General features: G+C 37.0%; 2 protein-coding genes across 3 annotated transcripts; one reads left to right on the forward strand and one right to left on the reverse strand.

The window, feature by feature from the left end:
• Positions 1-1,520: 1,520 nt before the first annotated feature.
• On the forward strand, positions 1,521-5,356 carry LOC131958131 (uncharacterized). Its single transcript, XM_059323009.1, has 6 exons — positions 1,521-1,619; positions 1,711-1,834; positions 2,296-2,430; positions 3,244-3,779; positions 4,398-4,431; positions 4,869-5,356. The coding sequence occupies exons 1-6, from the start codon at positions 1,521-1,523 to the stop codon at positions 5,270-5,272; spliced, it is 1,332 nt and encodes a 443-aa protein (XP_059178992.1). The 3' UTR covers positions 5,273-5,356.
• An 8,524-nt stretch (positions 5,357-13,880) lies between these two features.
• On the reverse strand, positions 13,881-18,991 carry LOC131958136 (kielin/chordin-like protein). Of its 2 annotated transcripts, none has more exons than XM_059323016.1 (4): positions 18,869-18,991; positions 17,349-17,489; positions 15,502-15,623; positions 13,881-13,920 (listed from the first exon to the last, which is right to left on the reverse strand). In XM_059323016.1, exons 1-4 carry the CDS (start codon positions 18,924-18,926, stop codon positions 13,909-13,911), a joined length of 333 nt encoding a protein of 110 aa, XP_059178999.1. In that variant the 5' UTR covers positions 18,927-18,991; the 3' UTR covers positions 13,881-13,908. The 2 variants fall into 2 exon arrangements, with proteins under 2 accessions (XP_059178999.1, XP_059178998.1); XM_059323015.1 differs by having other exon boundaries at positions 17,349-17,498; positions 18,869-18,985.
• Between the last annotated feature and the right edge of the window lie 2,181 nt (positions 18,992-21,172).

Consider the following 21,172-nt stretch of genomic DNA (forward strand, 5'->3'; position numbering starts at 1 on the left):
TGGAAATAACTTATCAAGTTACCAAAAATCTCTTAAAGTTTTAGAGGAATCTATCCAATGGAATGAATGTTTAATCTATTCTATTGCTTGTAATCGCTGTTCCTTTCAGGCACCTCTTGGGGGAGGGGGAAGCAGGTCTACTGCCCCCTGAACAAAATAAAATTTATAGGCCTATAGAAAATGTATACTTTTACAAGTAACCCCCCCCCCCCCAGTAGAAAAAAAGGCTGAAATAAACACTGTTCGTAACTTGTTTCCCCCCCCCCCCCCCCCCGTGTTTCTTCCAGACTTTTTTCTCCGGGGGACACACACTTGAAATTTTCGGGGAAGGGGGGGGGGGGCGGTAGACTTTCTTCGGGGGGGGGGGGGTGGACACTGCTAAAAGTATATATTTTCTATATAAATTATATAAATTTCATTTCGTTCGGGGGGGGGGGGCAGTAAACATTTTTCGGGGGGGGGGGGCTTAGCCTGGAAGAAACTTTGCCCCCCCCCCCCCCCCCCCATTTGGAGAAAAAAGTCTGGAATAAACACTGGTATGTGTACTCCATGAGACCATTGAACTGTAGCATATTTTGACAATACAATTCTTATCACCATTTCAACATATTTTTGTCTTGATATTACACTCAAATTTTCATAGACAAAATGAGCATTTATGTTAAGGTGTTTGTCTATTGAATATGCCTATATTAATAAAACTGCTTAGTTCATCCAAAAATTAAAATAGGTACAACTGATAGCAGTATCTAATCCTTAGATTAGGATTATGTCAAATATAAGATTAAAGTTAGGTTAGGTGTTTATTAAAAGTAATGTTATCTGTAAAAGTAATAATTCACTTATGGGTAGTAAGACAAAGCTTATCAACCAAAGTATGTTAATCTTGTGATACTTCACTCATTGTCTGAACAAAGTCTTCAAATATGCTGGTTTGAGTAAATAAACTCTTTTTAATAAATTGCAGTGTTTGTGTTCAATCCACCATAACAAGAGTTGATTGTAGAAAAGGAATAGTTGGTAAAGCACTCACAAAAAAAGTTGACCTTCCTCACTGTCTAGCATATTACCACAGTGGTTTGCAATCATCTAAATAATGTTTTCATGTTTTTTAACTTAATTAAAAGTAAAACAGAGATTGTAATGACTGTTTACTTATTGGTTTATGGTTTAAGCATGTCTGCCTTAATATAAACAAAAGTGAACTCTAAATTTTAATTACTAATCACCAGCACTCCCTCCCCCCAAAGTGACATCAGTGGTGGTGAAATAATTTTATAGGGGTATACTATATTCTAAGATAAGGTCTTATTTGATATCGTATAGATGTATAGTCTTTTCAGATTATTTAGATCAAATTCATGTGAGAGAATATTAAAACATATGTTGTATATTTGAGGTGATGAATAGCCCTCATGATACCTGTCAAGTGGTGTTGTTAAGAATTAAAAAGCTAGTACTCTTATGTTTAAGTAAGTGAAGAAATAATTGTAATCCTGTACTATATTGTTGTTTGTTAGATGAGGCCCCCGAGGCAAGCATCAACTGTGAAACAACATTTGGACTGTTTGGAGCATCAAGTTTCTGTTTTAACTTCTCTAATCACACAGCTCAACTATGTAAGTAGCATTGTTTTAAATGTCAAGGTATTTGGTGATGTGAAAAGTTTCATCATAAAACACACAAAACAAAATTTATATTGTTGTACAGGTGATTGAGGAAGGCAAGGCTTGGCTAGATGAGAAAGAGTCAAACAGTTCAAGCTTCGTGCAAATAGTTCAACAGCTGGATGGGGCTATGACAGCAGCATTCAGCAGATACCTTGAAATATTGAGTAAATACTTTCTTCTTTGATAAAATATTCATAGTGAATGTTGTGGATGTTTCTTTTCTTGTTGGCTAAGAAAATTTGATGGATGATGATACAAAAATAAGTAATGAATGCTAGCATGAGTATTGAAATATTTAAAATGTGATCTGCAGAGGGTTTTGCTTGCGTGCCTGATATGGATTGTTTCAAGAGTGTCTCAATAGATTCTTATGATTGAGCACACTTGTATAAAAAATGGGAGAGTGGCAATCACAATTTTTTTTTAATAATTATCAGTTTGGTTGTTTTTTTTTTTTCTAATTAAAAAATTATTAAATTAATAAACAAACAAAAGAAGCATTTAAATTGTCACCTTTGATTAAGTTGAAAACTGTGCAATGGCTTTATGTTTAAAGATTCATGATGGATGTCTTTGCATTATTAAAAAGCTAAAGAATAATGAGTAAAATCTACTTCTGTTTTAGGTGAAAATAATGTTGAACCTTCACTTTCTAAATGTTTTAACGACAATGAGAAACCAACCAAAATTTTAAGTGACCCTGTGGAATCCACCAGCACAATTACTAAACCTGTGAATGAAAGCAATCAAGACATGAATGGTAAAGTTTTGCTGTGTTATAACATTAGAAATCTCTGTAGTGTGATGATTCTTTTCACTTGTTTAGTATTTCAATGCCAGTTAAGACCAGGACTTCAGATGTTTCTGATATCTTGCCCATACTTACATTGATTGCTGTAATGTGATAGAGAAGTATTCTAGCTGTTTAGAGGACTGCCATTGATTTCTATGACTATGGCATAAAGCTAAGTACCAATTATAACGGGATAGACCTATAGGTGGCCATCCAATGACATGTGTGCCTGGGATCTTACTTTAACTTAGCCATTGAGCGCTGGACCTCACCATGTTCTAACACTACCTCTTGATTTTAATTTAACTACCCAGTGAATTATTTTCAAACCTTAGAAACAAAAAAAACATAATTGTATTCTGCAAGTAGTAACAGATAGTTATTTTAATATTGGCAATTAAATGTTGATCATCTGTCTTTATGAAAATGTCAGAAATGTAGTTTTTTTGTTTTACTTTCTCGCATATAGAGAGAATATTATAATTGTGCGCAAAAATTAAATGAAATTTTGACAATTATTCTTTTTTTAATGCATCCTCACATCATCATATGCGGAATTTAACAGATGCATTTTAAAAACATTTCTTAAGCCTGATTGCACTGAAAGTGCTTCCCCCTTACTGTTATATTAGAATATCCCTTAAAGTTTAGGGGAAATCACTCCCGTTTTATTTTCAACTGTTAAGGATGATGTTTCGGTGATTTCCTGCTTTACAAAACTTAATGCATTGCTCATGGTAAATAAACTCATGCTCCGTTTAACATTTCATATTTGTGTAGACCAACTTCAGTTGTTACAAAAAAGATTCAACCTGGCAGAGGAGGCAGTTATCTCCCTGCTCAAGGGCTCTAAACAAGTGGAGAAACTGGAAAAACAGATGAAAAAAGTCACAAACACCCTGAGTGAGAACCACAAACAAATAGAAGCCATCAACACTAAACTGTCTGAGCACTCGGATCTTGCACAGCATATTATGGACCAAGAGAAAGCCATGCAGGGTTTTGTTGAGGTTGTGGAGAACTTGAAACTTTCTAACTTGAAGAACTGTGGACAGTTAGATGATATAAGTAATGAGGTGTCACAGACACAAGGGCAGCTAACTGAGACCAGGAGACAGATGGAGGACCTGAGGACAGCGGTGCAGGACATAGATAACACGGTCATCAGCTTGACCATTGAACAGAACAACCAGGGGCTTGTGTTGAAGGTGGACAATCTGACCAATGAAATTAATTTCCTAGCCTCGCATAGCAATGAGTTGGCGCAATCACTTCGGGCCAAGTGTACATATTTTGAGGATAATTTGAAATTAAATGTGAGTATATTTTCTGTTAATAATAGAGTAATATTTTTATAATGTAGAAACACAAATATTGTGCACTGTATGCTAGTTCCTACTCATTAAAAATAAAACTAAATGAAAACTAGCATTTTTTTTTATCTTCATCATAGATGATTTGAAAATAGGCTTTAGAGTTGTGTAATTATTGTTACAGCAAGGCAAGAATGGAAAATATAGATAATCCAGTGATATTTTGTGTCTGCTTATTTAATATTATTACTATCTATCTTTTAATACAATTTAGGAAATATTTTTTTACTGTACTCAGAATTTCTGATTAAAACACATTAGTTTGCTAAGAATTAGGCATAAACTTCCCATATGCTAATTGATAAGCATCTCACATCTAATGTGTTGTTTAGTTCATATTTTAGTATGATTATTAATTTGTAGTACTGTACCTGTGTTTACTGTGTTACACAACAAATTATGATTTCTCATTAGATATAGGTATATTTTTTTTATAAAAGTTTTTTTTTATTCCATAAGCTTGTTGTATCACTGAGTGACTGTATTTGTGACCAAAATATTGTTGCGTCAGTGTATTAGTAGGTAATCTTTCTTTTCATTGACTTTTATTTCTAATTGCAGTTTGATAAGATTGTGAAAAAAATTCAGCAGTTGGGTAAGTTTGAATGCCTACTTAATTTTTTATTTTTTCACTCTTGTGATATAGATTAAAATAATGGATAGATTCAGACATGAAAGTACTGTTGAGTCTAGGGAAATGAAATGATGTTCACTCTAGTGACTTATTAAGAAAACAGGGGGTATGAAAATAAGTTGAAATTAATGCAGTAAAAGATAAAGCCTAACTGTTAAAATTGATTTAATTAACAAATGTTTAAAAAAGTATGTTAAATTAGCATATTTTACTATATTTAAATAAAAAAATTTTTAAGTTTAGTTGGTAGTGAACATGCTTTAATTCTAATTATACTAGGTTTAGTGCTTTAGAATAGTTCTTCATATTTTAAGCCTAATCAACTGATTGCTAGCTAAGTAAATAAAACAGTCCCTCATGTACTTGACCTATCACTGAGACAAGTTTTCTTATTGCAGAGATCCTGTGTGTCTCCAGGCCCGTGGCCTTCACTGCCCACCTGGACCTCACAAAGCCTCTGATAGCTGGGACTGTCGTAAAAAACTACTGCCGCGTCTCCTGTAACAACGGCAACTGTTTCCACCCTGACTCTGGGGTCTTCACGGTGCCGGAGGGGGGCCTGTACCTGCTGGGTATCTCCATTGATGAGAAGGTGGCCATAGGGGTGGTCAGAGAACGGCCAACCAACAACGACACAGAGTGGATCTGCCAGGTCAACGGCCAGGCTGGGTACTCGAGCGCGTGTAATGTGTGTAGCGTCAACTTAAACCCCGGGGACAAGATTTATCTCAAGGTGGTGTTTGTTGATCAGAATATTTGTTCATTGTCGCATTACTCGTGTTTCACGTGTGTTAAGTTGTGAGTGGTGTCAATGTTTCACATGTGTTAAGTTGTGAGTGGTGTCAATGTTTCACATGTGTTAAGTTGTGAGTGGTGTCAATGTTTCACATGTGTTAAGTTGTGAGTGGTGTCAATGTTTCACATGTGTTAAGTTGTGGGTGGTATCAATGTGTCAAATATATCAAGATGTGAGAGGTTTCAATGTTTGTTTCACATGTATTAAGGTGTGAGAGGTAGCAGAACTGTTGTTTCACGTGTATATTAAGTTGTGAGATCTCATATTTGTTTCAAATGTATTTTAAGTTGTGAGTGTAAGTACCATGTGAAACATGTATGAATCAAATGGAGCTACCAGTGAATTTAATCATCAGAGCTACCAGAATGACAATTTTGTTTATATCAATATGCCAGGTTTACAGGAAACATTTTTTTTTAATTTGGTGCATTTATCTGTAAATAGTGTAAGATAAACATTTTTCACCAAAACATAACGTTTATAAAATTGTCAAATGAATACATTTTTAATTTAATACATCTAAACTACTAAAACTTCTAACTTTAGTTCTTAATTAGTTTGGTTTGATTTAAAACAATGGAGGCGCATTTGACTCGTTGGTTTCAACAACTATTGTTGACTTGAACAAAAAAACTGGGTTATTTTTAGATTTTGCTTTCAAAGATGCAATAAAACTTAATAAATAGAACAACTGAAAATAATTCAGAAATTAATGAAAGTTGCGAATCCAAAGAACTTGAAAATAATTTTTTGAGTTTACGGCTACTTTTTTTTCATCAACCCTAAGTAATAACCCAGAAGTTTTCCTTTTGTAAGACAAACATTATTGGCTGTACAGGAACCGTGATCAATATTCTCAAACCCCACTTCATAAATAACTCAAAACAATTTGTTCTTATACAATTTGTGCTGATACAATTTTTATGTAAAATTAATTTTTTTAAACTTCATGGTCTAGTTCAGCTGGTTTTCCGATATTTTGTATGATTAAAAGTAAACAACCAAATTTTTTTTACCTTTTTCTAAAAATTGTGTTTTAGTTACAGAAAATACTTATACATTTTTGTTTTAGTTACAAAAAATACTCTTGCATCAAAAGCTTTCAGTCTTATGTAAACTTGTCAAAAATCAAGTAATCTGGTTATTATAGCCATATTTATTTTAAAACATTGCACCAAAGTTTTAAAATATTTTATACAATATTAAGACTATTCACGCCCGCCTCAACTATAAATAACCAACATTTGCACATGTACAGGTAGTTCCATTTTTGAATGTGGTGGGATTAAATGATCTAATTTTCTGTGTGCGAGAAAATTTCCTTTTTTATGTTTATAAAAAGTGCAAGAAAATTTCCCTTTTTTTGTTTATAAAAAGTGCAATATAATTCTGATTATGGCTTGGGTTTTGACCTCAAAGGGTCTCTACTGATATTTACGGTTGATCAACTCAGTCTGTTCAAGATTGTTCTATTCTTATTGGTTGTTTTAGTCATGTGTCCTCTGCAGTTACCTCTTCTATTGTGTCTATTTCTAAACTATGGACTAACCGTTTGTATCTGTGAGAGTTCTTCTATTGTTACATCTAATGACACAGTTTCAGTGCCTTACCTGTTGATAGTGGTTATGATGCTGTGGTGGGGTTAATTTCTTTCTTCCTGTTTGTAAATCTACAGATGTTTTCTGTTGATGGAAGTAGTGTATACAAGGCTGCCACCTGCCCAGTTCCACTAATTTTTATGCTGTCTTTTTTATGAAGTTAAGCTGAATATAGTATGAATTCTGATTTTACTGTAGGTTTTATTTGTGCTGGTGTTTTTCATGATCTGGCTCATGCATTTTAGAGGTACCAATTCTAAAAGAGACTGATTTTTTTTCTTAGAATAATATACTCTAAAATTTTTCTGATTTCTCCCCAATGTGCTTTGTCTTCACTAAGCTTGTTTGCATTTTTTAACTGAGGTGTAATCATGTCAGAACTAGGCTTATTCTGATGTTGGAGGTAAGAATGGGTTACCCATACTGTTGATTATTGTTGTAAGTTCTGCTTTCATTGTTTAAGTTTTGTTCAGGAGTAATTCTAAATCTTAAGATATTTTAGTTGATCATTCACAGGCCCTATAGGGCAATCAAAAGAGCTTCCAAATTGTTTCACATCTATCAATGCATAACCTAGTTCTTATGTCTAAAGAGAAATATGTGGTTGTTGTTGCATATTTTTAATGTTAACTTTATGTTGCCTTTAGAATATATATGAAAACTTTGAAACTAATTAATTCTACAACTGTAAATTTACTGATTGGTGCTATGCCTTTTTGTGATTTATGTTATTCCCCTTATTTCTCTGTTCCCCAATAATCATATAATTATATGTGGCAACTGATCTCCCTTGTACAATCTCAGCCATCTATCAGATGTGAAGCAGCTGAAATGTACACTTTGTTTTATCCCTGTGACTTGGAAATGGATATTAATGATATTAAATATTTTTTTTATTGTACAATTTTTTGAAAGCAGAGATGCAAATTTTTTTTCCTCTTTTTTTTTCATGTAAAGAAAATTTTACCACAGACAATTTTAAAAATATGATCTGGATTTTTAAAAAATCCCTTAAAAATCCTAGTTAATTAAAGTTGTAAGGAGATATTCTGTGCTATACCTATATTTCCATAACTGGAAAAATCTCCTTACATTTTCAAGTGTCAGGTTACATCTCTATTGAATGTAATTGCTTTATACTTTTATACAATTCAATGGTGTCTACTCTAGAAGAGTTATGTGGTATATCGAGATAGCTGAGTTACGTTGACCTTTTTATTTGCATACGGGTTATTGTAAACTGTTAAGTTTATACATATCTCTCATTATTTTCTTGTATTGAGCTACGTGTGTATTGTTTGCTTGTAAGCTGAGAGATATTGTATTTACTTTGGATTATAGTTTTACTTCACAATTTTTTACTTATTGTATAGTTTTTCTAATTTTGCTAATAAAAATTGTCAAGAACTGATTTCGTTTTCTCATTAGAGTTTGGTGATCTTCTTAGGGTATGTTTGTTATGTTGTCCTTGGTTTTTTTTAGCCACAGTCTTGACTAAATGTTATTGTCTTGATAAAAGAAGTAATGCATACATGAATAGACCAAACAAATATTTAAAACTACAATGATGAAAAACATGATGTATTAAATTAACATCATGCAAATACTTGTTTTTTAATTCTAAAATAATTAATCTGGATTTGGAATGAATGTCTTTAGAAATTTTTCCTGTTTTTATTTAACCTTTCACTACATAAACTCTATTAATAAAAAAAGTCTGGTGTTATAAAAAAAAGCTAGTCAATTAATAAGAAGTGACATTAATTTATTATCAACTGCATACAGGTTGTAAGTAGACATCAAATATCAAATTTTACTTGCCTCCTTTGTCGCAAAAGCTTGTACTAATTCCTTCAACTCCAATTTGCAAGCATAATCACATTCAGTGTTTCTTCCAGACATTTTTCCGGGGGGGGGGGGGGTGGCAGACTAAAAGTGGGGGGGGGGGTGGTCGGACACTGTTTATATATTTTCTATATATATATATAAATTCCATTTCGTTCGGGGGGGGGGGTAGACTTTCTTCGGGAAAGCTCTCCCCCCACCCCCCGAAGAGATGCCTGGCAGAAAAAGAAACTGATAATATTCTATTGTAATTGTTGCTAATTCAAAGAGAAAAAATTCAAGTGCCCCCCCCCCCCACCCCCCTCGTGAGAAAAAAGTCTGGGGAAAAAAGAACCCTGAGAAGAAAAACCCACATATTGCTAAAAAAACCTACCAAACTATTTTGTTTAGAATTTCTGCTCTGTATAATTTTGTACAATAGCAAATAATAACTTAGTTTCATTTAGAAGTATGCGGTCAACCTAAGGTGCATACATTTGAAATGAAAGTAAAGTTTAACAACGAATTATCTCCCATTTATATCAAATACCAAAATTTTATTCAAGGGAAATGACTTTCTCAAGAATAGATAAATTAACCAAGTGTTACTAAGACTTGGTTGAAAAACACAATAAAAAGTTTTAAATTTCATTACTTAAAAATTATAACAAATATTTTATACTAGTTATGTAGCTGTATCGAATGAATATATTTTACTCATTGACTATTTACTGTGGGTTTAATTTGAAAGTCTGAACACGGTAGCTTTATTATACATTCTTCTAGTCAATTTTGATGACATACAATTTATTGCAGTTATTATCCATCCTATTGCATTAGTTATTATTGCACAACATTTTTTGATCCGTTAAATAGAGGGACGCCTCTCGAAAAAAATCTAATACGGGTAACTCAAGACATTGCTATAATTATTGATTATTATATTTAAAAAATATAATTTGAAAAAAAACTAAGTTTACGGTTAGTTATAAGATTTTAAGTTATAAGATTTGTCAGCTAGAGAACGCCTACCTTTCTTTGTAGTGTGCACCGTCCTGAATTGAAATAATCTAACTTACGATAAACTCGACTACTTGATATACTCTACTACATTCAAAACACATCAAACTTCGATACCTAAACATAACTAGACTCGATGCTCCAGAACTACGACACCGCCTCAACTAACTTCACCAAGCTCTACAAACGATACTCCCAATCAGAGTTTCTTCCAGGCATCTCTTCGGAGTGGCTCCGCCCCCCCCCCCCCCCCAGAAAAAAGTCTACCTCCCCACTGAACGAAATGGAATTTATATAGAAAATATATACATTTAACAATGTGGTGTCCCCCCCCCCTAAAGAAAGTCTACCGCCCTCCCCCGAAAATTTCAAGTGACCCCCCCCCCCCGAGAAAAAAGTCTGGAAGAAACACTGCTGCCAATCAACAACGATTTAACAGGACCTATTGCTATACGTTAACAGTCAACACAATTCGATACCTTGATACCACAGGACTCGATAGTCCTGAACTCCAGAACTACGATACCTCATCACCTACATTCTCATTTCTCTATTACCAATCAGATTCCACTAGACCTTCAACTACACAACAGCCAAATGAAATTATCGACACTTTAACACTTCGACAACTTTTACCTACGAAACCATATCAGCAACAGCCTTCCACTGTTACTCCCAAATCTAAACGATTCATCAAAACTTACCAAACAATTACAATACTTTGAACATCTCGTCATTACAAAACTGTCTCCACCAGAACAGATTTCTAATTCAAAGTCAGAGAAAGCGAGACTTACAAGCAGTAGCGTAGAGAGGTGGGGGGGGGGGCGGGGGGGGGGGGACGACATATGTCCCCCGCCTTAGGGGGCGCCAAAACGGGTTGGAAAAATAAAAATGAAAGCTTGAGGGGGGTGCAAATCAAAAGTTTGAGGGGGGGGGGGTGCAAATCCAATCGAAAGTTTGAGGGGGGGGGGTGCAAATCGAAATCTTGACCGGGGGGTACAAATCGAAAGTTTGTCCCCGGGCGCCGGGAAGGGTCGCTACGCCTCTGCTTACAACCCCTATTAAAAACAAAATTGCACGTGTTTTGTAACGCCTTCACGCGCTGGAGCGATCACTAAATCAACATTAAAATTAAATAACCGTTTGAAATATTCGAAATTTAAATTACGAACTTATTTAATCGTTTTCTACATCAATTATGTGACACCAAACTAAAAAGGCAAAGTGACTGATAAAAAGTGCCCCGACTTTTCCAAATTAGGGAGGTGGGGTTGTATTCTCACCATCGCAAATAAATATAGGCCTATATAGACCTAATTTTGGGGTGGGGTGCAAAATTAATAGTTCGTCCTGAGTGCCGAAATAGACCGCTACTCCTTTATAAAAGTTATTAATTATTAGGTACTTTTTGATAATATCGATTAAACCTTTTACGCCCACCTAGGGATGCCCCCCCTAGGCGACCGCCTAGTTCGCCTAGTAGGTAGCGCCGGCCCTGATGCCATGGTTAGGGGTTGGGGGGGGGGGGGAGTACCAAATGCACCTTTCACAGAACAAACAATGTATTACCTAACAGATCAGAAAGAAAACGACAACAAACGAAGTGGTTTGGATGACACCATATTTGAAAATCATTCGATGCTTTGACGTGACTACTAAGTAGCTTATCAATTATTAAGTCTGAATCAAGCATGTTATTAACAACAGCCTCCAAATGTGAGAGCACGTGTGGGGGTGGGGTAACACCCGTAAAACTCTAGTTGTAAATTTAAATGTGCACGTTGGCTTCAGTAATTTCGACCCACGTTAGTGTTTGTATTGTTTTGTTATGCATGATTTATCATGTAGTAAGTGTTCTAGGTTTTTAACGGAATCATTTAAGTCACTTAATCAGTGTGTGTCTGTGTTATGTTAATTGTTTCGTATTTTTAGCTAATTATTTATTTCTTTGATTTGTCACTAATATCGTTCAGCGTATAGTAAAGCACATTGAGTTTTGACCAATAACTATTTCATAAATTATTTTTCTCAAACAAGTACAACATTTAAAAATATATAGGCCTGTAATGCAGGGGCGTAGCGAGGGGAGAGGGGCGGGGGGTGCGGACCGCACCGGGTGACACCATTTAGGGGGGTGACACCAAGGCAAAAAATAGCAAAATATATAGAGAAAAACTTGAGGGGGTGCAAATCGAAAGTTATAAGGGGGGGGGGGTGCAAATTGAAAGTTTGAGGGGGAATGCAAATCGAAAGTTTGAGAGGGGGGGGGTGCAAATCGAAAATTTGAAAGTTTGTCCCCGGGAAGGGTCACTACGCCTCTGGGGGGTGACATTATTTAGTGCCGCACCGGGTGACACCCGACCTCGCTACGCCACTGCTATAATGCACGTGGAACGCGTACCGATAGCTATTTATATTATAATTAATAACAACATCTCAATAATAATTTTTAAATCTTCTCTAATTCTTTCTCATTCCCAAAGTAATTAATTAGGCGAACACATTTTCTTCGTTTTTTTTTTTTGCTCATAACAAGGATTTCTAACACATCCTTTTTATGTTTCTTTGTTAACATTACAAGAAATACCGGACTGCAAATACTGTAGGGACATATTGTGAAGTTGTTCGATATATAATGGAGGGTGGAGGGGGGAGGGGGGGGGGTGATAAATAGAACTCTTGTACATCAGTGTTTCTTCCAGACTTTTATCTCCGGGGGCACTTGAAATTTTCGGGGGGGGGGGGGGCGGTAGACTTTCTTCGGGGGGGCGGGGGGGCGGACACTGTTAAAAAAATATATTTTCTATATAAATTATATAAATTTAATTTCGTTTGGTTTTTGCCCCCCCCCCCCCCCCCCCCCCCCGAAGAGATGACTGGAATAAACTCTGTTGTACATTGACGCACGTTCTTGACAAAAATAAAAATAAACACAGCATCAATTTTTTTCTACGTTTTAATTATTTTATTTAATATTTGAGCTCTATTCTAAAAAAAGAGGTTAGTCTATTTACCGTTTTGTAGCCTACCTCTATCTTAGCGATATTTAACCCTTATTCCCCCACCCCCTCCTAGACGATCCAGTTTCCCGTATGAAGACGGTCTCTCAGCTGCACACCACAAACCAATATCCCATTACGTCCACCCCACCTTATATCTGGGTGGTCCGTACCCTCGTCAATAAATACGCTAATGAATACAAACATTAAATAATCTATTCCCATGCTCATATTGGAAGATCTGTCAAAGGTGTTATCGAAAATTGATATTATAGATGGAACCTAATAGAACCTAATAGTAATGTGAATACCAAATGAATACATCATGAAAGCTAACAGTAACATCGACATTATTGCATCTATCGGTGTCCGTTGTACATAGAAATATGCTCACTATAAAGGCCTATTCTTGTACAATTTTACTAAAATTAAAGACGTTTACATATTATATAAGTTAATAAAGCTAATATTTTAAAATTCAAACTAGAGACAAATAATAATTCTAAATGTTGGGGATTGAAGAGGACTATTGAAAATTACAATTGTACACTTTGCACATTGATGCATCATAATATTGGCCATTTCTGTTACTTATCACGCCTCACTAGCAGTAGTCAGCGCCTTCCCAGTGAGGGCTGAGTCTCACCCTAGGGAGGGCTGAGTCTCACCCTAGGGAGGGCTGAGTCTCACCCTAGGGAGGGCTGAGTCTCACCCTAGGGAGGGCTGAGTCTCACCCTAGGGAGGGCTGAGTCTCATCCAGGTAGAGTTTCTAAATGAGCAACAGTGGTGAAGGTATTAAATATTTACTACTTAAAATTAATTTTGGATATACATATATCAATGTAGTATCCATAATTTAATATCGAAATCTTCTTTCAATTTTTTTATACTTCTGCGTTTCAACCCCCCCCCCCCCCCCCCAACTCCACTCCAATTTTCATTTTTGATCGGTGTACTGGTTTTTAGAATTTTTAATTAAATCGTAACAAATTCTTCTTAAAAATTGTTTTAGGATAGCTGAACTACATAAATCGTATTACACTACACATTAAAATAAGATTCTTTGTATTATTTAACACAAAGAGGACTAAAAATACCAAACATACACACTTATAACACGAAAGAACATTGAGTCTGGATGTTTCAGTTTCAAAATGTTTATTTCATAAAACACACCTTGCCTGAACACACCGCCAGTCTAGTCAGATTCCTGGGGGATAAAATCAAATCAGAACCAACAGCTGGTAGGCCTACACATTATGGAAATTGTTTGTGTTTTGTGTGGGAGTAAGGTGGGAGGCAATTTAATCTAGGCAGTGTTTCTTTCAGACTTTTTTCTCCAGGGGCGGGGGGGGGGGGGGGGCACTTAAAACTTTCGGGGGGCGGGGGGCGGACAAAAAAATTTAGGGGGGTGGGGCGGACACTGGTAATAGTCTATATTTGCTGTTTAAATTCTATTTTGTTCGGGGAGGGGGGGGGAGGAGATGTGCCCCCCGAAGAGGGGTGTTTCAAATAGGAAGCTACTACATACGCACACACACATACACTAACACAAACACGCACATTATGTTTTTTTCAGCTCTGTGACATTCAACTGATTGAATGGTAAGCCATGAATGCTAAACCAAACGCACTATCGCCAGTAATTTTCACGAGAGGCATGGGATAGATTCTAACCCCTCCACCCCCCCTCCTCCACCCCCCTCCCACCTCCTTGCACCACCATCCTCCTGACTTCGACATTATAACGGATTATTCAAATCTCAACGGATCTCGTGAACGCGTGCAGCTGTTAAGAAAAAAAAAATCAAGATTTTTTATGTCAGGTCTTGGTGATGCAATGTGGACTAAATACATTTTAAAAAGCTGTAATTTTCTTAGGTGAGACCCTGGATTAGGACAGCGTCAGGCCTTTCGAGTGTGGGGAACATCAAACGAAATAAGAAGCTACAAACTTTAAAGACAAAATACATGTTTGTGAACTTGGACTAGGAACTAACTAGGTAACAATGCTGGACGGTGCGGTTAGATCAAATGCTTAAATTGTCGGACGTCCAAGAATCCAGTTAAAGCTGTACTTTCACTGCACAGTGTTTCTTCCAGACTATTTTCTCCGGGGGGCGAGGGGGGGGGGGCACTTGAAATTTTCAAGGGGGCGGTAGACTTTCTACGGGGGGGGGGGGGGGGCGAACACTGAAAAAGTATATATTTTCTATATAAATTTCATTTCGTTCGGGGGGGGGGGGGGGGGGAGACTTTCTTCGGGGTGAGGGGGGGGGGGGGGGGGCTCGGGGATGCCCGGAAGAAACTCTGTCACTGCAGATGTCGAGGTCAGAGAAGCATGGACTCTACTTCATCTGCAGCATAGACAATCTGGTCTGAAACGATATTATTTGTAGTTTAATTTATTGCAAAGTACCGCCCAACATCTGAGGTGGGGGTTGCGGAGGTGGAGGGGGGGATACCTTAAGCTACTTAATCGGTGTTTCTTGAGAGGGACGCTACAAATGTCGAGGGAGGGGACGCTTAATTTCAGGGGGGGGGGGATGTGGTTGTTGGACAATGGTTAAAGTATATATTTTTATATACATATGTTTTTCGTTCGGGGGTGGGGTGGACGTGATTTGGAGTAGCATTGCACCCCTGAAGTGATGCGCGAAAGTAACTGTACCCACCAAGTAATCTCAGAACTAGCACCACGCTAACACAAGCGGTAAAGCACACATAGATAAAATACCTACTGGAGATGGTAAAGTTGATCTGGGTTGTCGCATCAAACGGAGTTACTTACTTTCACGCATGCGCTTTTGTCGCAGACTGGGTTGCCATGGCGACAGCGACATCGGCCGCACTCGTCAGGTGTTGGCTGGCCGCTGGCATATTTTTTACCGTCAATGACGCAAGCGGCGCCTCCTGGAACAAGAAAAGTACGGCGTCATTTTGACTGGTGTTTAGCATTGAGGCTTTCTCTGATAACTGTAGGTCTATACATTCTTTAAAGTGATGCTTCGGTGTGTATTTGTTGTGCTGGTCTGAACATTTTTAGTAGCTAGCCACATTTGTAAACATGTTTCCACATCGGATTCAGTGGTCAAGGGGTCGTCCTTAAATGACGTCACACTCGTAGGGGGCAGGGGGGGGTCCGTAATTTTGTGACGGTGTGTGATGAGGGGGAGGGGGGGGGGGGGTTCAGATTGTGTGACGTCACACTTTTGCATTTTAAAGCAGCAATGTTAGAAAACAAGTTTTAGCAGTTATTTCGCGTTTTAGAAAACGGTTTAAATAAATTGTAATAGGAATTGATCAACATACTCTATGTTGACAGAGTTCCGACAAGATTTTGGAAAAATATCGATGTTTTAAGAAAAATTCAACAGCAGTTTTGAGAGAGTTGTACGCTGAGGTGTGAAGTCATTTTAGGGATGGGGGGTTCTGGCTTTTTGTGACGACGTGTGACGGAGGGGAAAGAGGGAGGTAAAAAGCGTCAAAAAAGCATGACGTCATTTATGGATGACCCCTAATAGGACAGATGAAATAGAGTTCACCTGTTTCTATATGAAATATGAATGGATAGTGTGGTCAGTTCTCTGTGCATTCGCCTTTACTTTGCCTTACCTGAATCAGGTACTCGTGAGCACTGGATGGACTCGGACATGACCGACGGACAGGAGTCCGCGATCCGAACTCGAGACTTTCATGTTAGAAGTTCAGCGCGCTATCGCCCGGCCACGCAGTGCCTGATTTACGTGCTAGCTAAACAAGCTGTAGTTTATAATAATTTAATCAGCATGAAATAATGCAAGCCGAGTTGCATAGGAATATGTCGGTATGTTTTAAAGTACAGTAAGCTATGCGTTATAGATTTTTTTAGCTACATGTAATAAGTATACTGTAAAACTAATTTTGTTACATGGCAAAATATAAAATTTATACTGTAAAACTTCTTTTGTTGCAGGGGAAAATCAAATTTATACTTTAAAACTACTTTGTTGCATGGCACAATGTAAAATATATACTGTAAAACCAATTTAGTTGCAAGGCAAAAAAAATGCATACTGTAAATCTACTATGCTACATGACAAAAATAAAATGTATACTGTAAAACTGTACCTTTTGCATGACAAAAAAAAAATGTATACTGTAAAACAACTTTGCTGCATGACAAAAAAAAAATAAAATGTATACTGTAAAACTGTACTTTTGCATGAAAAAAAAAATAAAACGTATACTGTAAAACTGTACTTTGCTGCATGACAAAAAATAAAACGTATACTGTAAAACTGTACTTTGCTGCATGACAAAAAATAAAACGTATACTGTAAAACTGTACTTTGCTGCATGACAAAAAAATAAAACGTATACTGTAAAACTACTTTTTGCATGACAAAAAAATAAAACGTATACTGTAAAACTGTACTTTTTGCATGACAAAAAATAAAACGTATACTGTAAAACTGTACTTTGCAGCATGACAAAAAATAAAACGTATACTGTAAAACTGTACTTTTTGCATGACAAAAAATAAAACGTATACTGTAAAACTGTACTTTGCAGCATGACAAAAAATAAAACTTATACTGTAAAACTGTACTTTTTGCATGACAAAAAAATAAAACTTATTATACTGTAAAACTGTACTTTTGTTGCATGGCTTGTCCTCGCAGACCTCCTTTCCATTGAAACACTTGCACCTGTTGCAGGTGTCCATGGTGAAGTGGCCGTGACGCACAGCAATGTCGCCAAAGATGCACATCCGGTTGACCTCATCGTCTGCGGGGACTGGGGAGTTTGTGAACATCACGTGACACGTAATATGATGTATGTTGTACTAAACTTATAGTCTGTGATCATGTGATCTGATGCAGTGGCGTAGCGAGGTCGGGTATCACCCGGTGCGGCACTTAATGGTGTAACCCCCGCCCCCCCCCCCCCCCCCAGTGGCATAGACACCCAGGGACAAACTTTCAAATTTTCGATTTGCACCCCCCCCCTCCAACTTTCGATTTGCACTCCCCCCCCCCCTCAAACTTTCGATTTGCACCCCCCCCCGAGTTTTTCTCTATATATTTTGCTATTTTTTGCCTTGGTGTCACCCCCCTAAATGGTGTCACCCGGTGCGGTCCGCTACCCCCGCCCCCCCCCTCGCTACGCCCCTGATCTGATGTATGCTGTACTAAAATTTACTGGGGTTTGTGTGCTTGTATATTTAGTGATTTATTTATGTCGGCCCTATTTGTCCATATTTCGAGAAAACCAAATCTACAGCACGCAAACAGTGTTTCTTCCAGACTTTTTTCTCCGGGGGGGGCACTGGAAATCTTCGGGGGGGCGGTAAACTTTCTTCGGGGGGGCGGACACTGTTAAAAGTATATATTTTCTATATAAATTATATAAATTTCATTTCGTTCGGGGGGGCGGTAAAAATTTTTCGGGGGGGCTTCGCCCCCCCGAAGAGATGCCTGGAAGAAACTCTGCACGCAAAGCTTACACAGTTCGTATTTACGTTGGAGAAAATTTTAATGTTACCGAATATTATACAAAGATGGTAATAAATTGTCAATTCTTTTCTAAACTATAAACATCTTTTCAAATACTTTTTGACTACTTTCACTGTTAGATAAAGCTGCGTTCAGAAATAAATAATTTATTATTCTAAATATGTAACTCGCGTTTTGAAAGAAGTTTAAAATACAATCTGTTTTTTAACTTAACATTTGTAATACTTATCATAATCACGTGATGTTATTTGTAACAAATATACTATATAAATGGTATAAATATGTACCATATACATGAAGAATAATGTGCACAAACAACATAATATATTATATTGTTTACATTTTTGCTGAATTAAAAACCATAAAGTAACTTTCTTTTTGGTAACAATTTCGTACAAAATATCCACACGTAAACCTGTATTTTAAAGCAGTTCGACACAGAACGTTTATACAAGAACACATGTAAGTGTTGTAATAGAATTCGTTCTGCATATCCTTTCTCAATTATTTTCTCTAAACATGCTTAGCTCGCAGTTTATAATCAAGTTATTTCTCCCACTGTGTTGCTGTATTGCTGTGTGTTGTAATATTTTATGTGTAGTTTTATGTGAGAAAAGTTGACTTTTTATGTGTAGTTTTATGTGAGAAAAGTTGACTTACGTGCTACAGTTAACACCGTGAGACAAGATGCCAGATACAAGAGAACAAGAGACTTCATTCTGTTAGCACGTCAATTTCACGACTAGACGATAACGAGGCTGGGCAGATGAGAAGGTAGGTGTCGCCACCTGTGTATATCGTTGTCTGCTGTCCAGCTGGTGCACTAACGAGCGCATCAAGTTGTTTGTTTGATGTCTGGGGATTATCATGGGATTAACATAATTACCCCTGCTCGTCAATGTTTGTCAGGTTTATCTTGGTTTTTACCGGATTCAGCTTTCACCTAATGTAATTAATTTTTTTTGTGTGCTTATATATGTTTCCTTTTCGAACGTGTCGGTCCATGTAGCAAGTGGAGTAGAGTTCACCTGTTTCTGTGACCTAGGCAAATGAAGAGTTAGTGTGGACAGCACAATGCCTAGTCTCCTTTGTTTTCCCTTACGTGAGTCAGGTACCCATCAGAACACGGATTCGAACTCGAGACTTTTGGATTAGCAGTTTAGTGCTCTTTTGAAACTTGACATAATAAACTGAATTCTCTAAAACTGTACCGTGAAATTCTTTGTGTGCATCTTTCAAACAATCTTTAAACTATGTTTTTTTTTACTGCTGAGTTGCGATTTTGTTTGATAATTCTCAGGCAATGACCAGTTATGTTTGTCCCGTGGTTTAAGTCAATATTTATTTATTGTCTACGATCACTAAACTATTAGGAAGCGTGCTCATATTTAGTAAAGTTCCCTTTTTGAACCTGACGGTCAATGGGGCAACTGAAGTGTAGTTTACCTGCTTCTGTGACCTCGGCATGAAGGGTAGTGTAGTCAGCACTATGCCCAGCCGCCTTTACATAACGGACGTTCTACTGACTTGAACCCACATTCGAAATCGATACTTTCCGGTTAGCAGTCTAGCGCTCTACCCCTTGGCCACTTCGTCCCACATTTGCACTAATTTATTTTAAAAAATTTATCAGACCCACTTTTATCCTAAAGAACATTTTTTATCTTTCCACAGATTACCTTATAATTTAAAATACATCTAGCTGCAAATTGTGTCAACATATACATCCAACTACCCTGAACGGCACAAAGTTAACGGATAAAAATACAACTCAGAATATCATGGTGTGTTGGGGGATGGTGTGGTCTGGTAAGACAGCACGTGATTGTTAACTCCAAAGGTCATGAGATCAGACCCAGGAACAGAGGATGGTTATTTGGGGGCAGTAACTCATCTAGGTGAGACAACTCCAAAAGTTAACTACTGCTGCCGGGCAGATTGTAGTTGGTTGGACAAATGTTATAGAAGCACATCTAGAAAAAAGTATGGTGAAGTTGGAGTCAACGGCGAATAACACGCTAGCAATTATTGTGTTGTAGGAAATCCCTCCAATATTTTCTTTAAGAATGAGAAAGGAGAAGAAAGGCTGTGTTGGTAACGTTGCAATACATACTACGCCTTCCACACGCAATTCAATAAAGACACCACCCTTGACTTAATTATTATCGTTAAATAACATTATACCTAAATCTGGGTATGTAGGTGTCACATTATAATACAACTGTTTTGTTGACGTGGTTTCTATGTTGAAAATCTAACCTGCATCGAATGCTGACATCACAGAATGCATATGTTAATTGGTTCACATTTACATAATCCCGTAAAGTTGCCGTACACGAGACTTTAAGAAATCAATGGACGAGGCTGTAGGTGCATGTTGGCAGGTCAACGAGAGTTTGGATTTTCTTGAGTTTCTAATTGAGTTGTGTAAATAGTTGTCATCTGAGTTGTGTATATAGTGGTCATCTTAGTTATGTATATAGTTGTCATGAGTTTTGTATATAGTTGTCATGAGGTGTGTATAGATTTGTCATCTGAGTTGTGTAAATAGTTGTCATCTGAGTTGTGTATATAGTTGTCATCTGAGTTGTGTATATAGTTGTCATGAGTTGTGTATATAGTTGTCACCTGAGTTGTGTATACAGCTGTCATCTGAGTTGTGTATATAGTTGTCACCTGAGTTGTGTATATAGTCGTCATTTGAGTTGTTTATATAGTCGTCATTTGAGTTGTGTATATAGTCGTCATCTGAGTTGTGTATATAGTCGTCATTTGAGTTGTTTATATAGTCGTCATCTGAGTTGTGTATATATTTGTCATCTGAGTTGTGTATATATTTGTCATCTGAGTTGTGTATATTATAGTTGTCATGAGTTTTGTATATTGTTGTCATCAGAGTTGTGTATTATGTGAGTGTGCACTTATAAAGTACTACCAAAGGAGAAGGTGTTGGTTCACAATTTT

Source organism: Physella acuta, unplaced genomic scaffold (genome assembly GCF_028476545.2).
Source record: "Physella acuta isolate Inbredline_101_S28 unplaced genomic scaffold, ASM2847654v3 ptg001294l, whole genome shotgun sequence".
Classification (NCBI taxonomy): Eukaryota; Metazoa; Mollusca; class Gastropoda; family Physidae; genus Physella; species Physella acuta.

Bases quoted from the DNA above. Each gene is read 5' to 3' on its own strand.
- LOC131958131 (XM_059323009.1), top strand. From the start codon at position 1,521: ATGAGGCCCCCGAGGCAAGCATCAACTGTGAAACAACATTTGGACTGT. The intron at 1,835-2,295 runs GTAAATACTTTC...CTTCTGTTTTAG, and splicing joins CAGATACCTTGAAATATTGA to GTGAAAATAATGTTGAACCT. The intron at 4,432-4,868 runs GTAAGTTTGAAT...TTCTTATTGCAG, and splicing joins GAAAAAAATTCAGCAGTTGG to AGATCCTGTGTGTCTCCAGG.
- LOC131958136 (XM_059323015.1), bottom strand. From the start codon at position 18,926: ATGAAGTCTCTTGTTCTCTTGTATCTGGCATCTTGTCTCACGGTGTTA. The intron at 17,499-18,868 runs GTAAGTCAACTT...TGATGTTCACAA, and splicing joins CACGGTGTTAACTGTAGCAC to ACTCCCCAGTCCCCGCAGAC. The intron at 15,624-17,348 runs GTACAGTTTTAC...TTCTTGTTCCAG, and splicing joins GGACAAGCCATGCAACAAAA to GAGGCGCCGCTTGCGTCATT.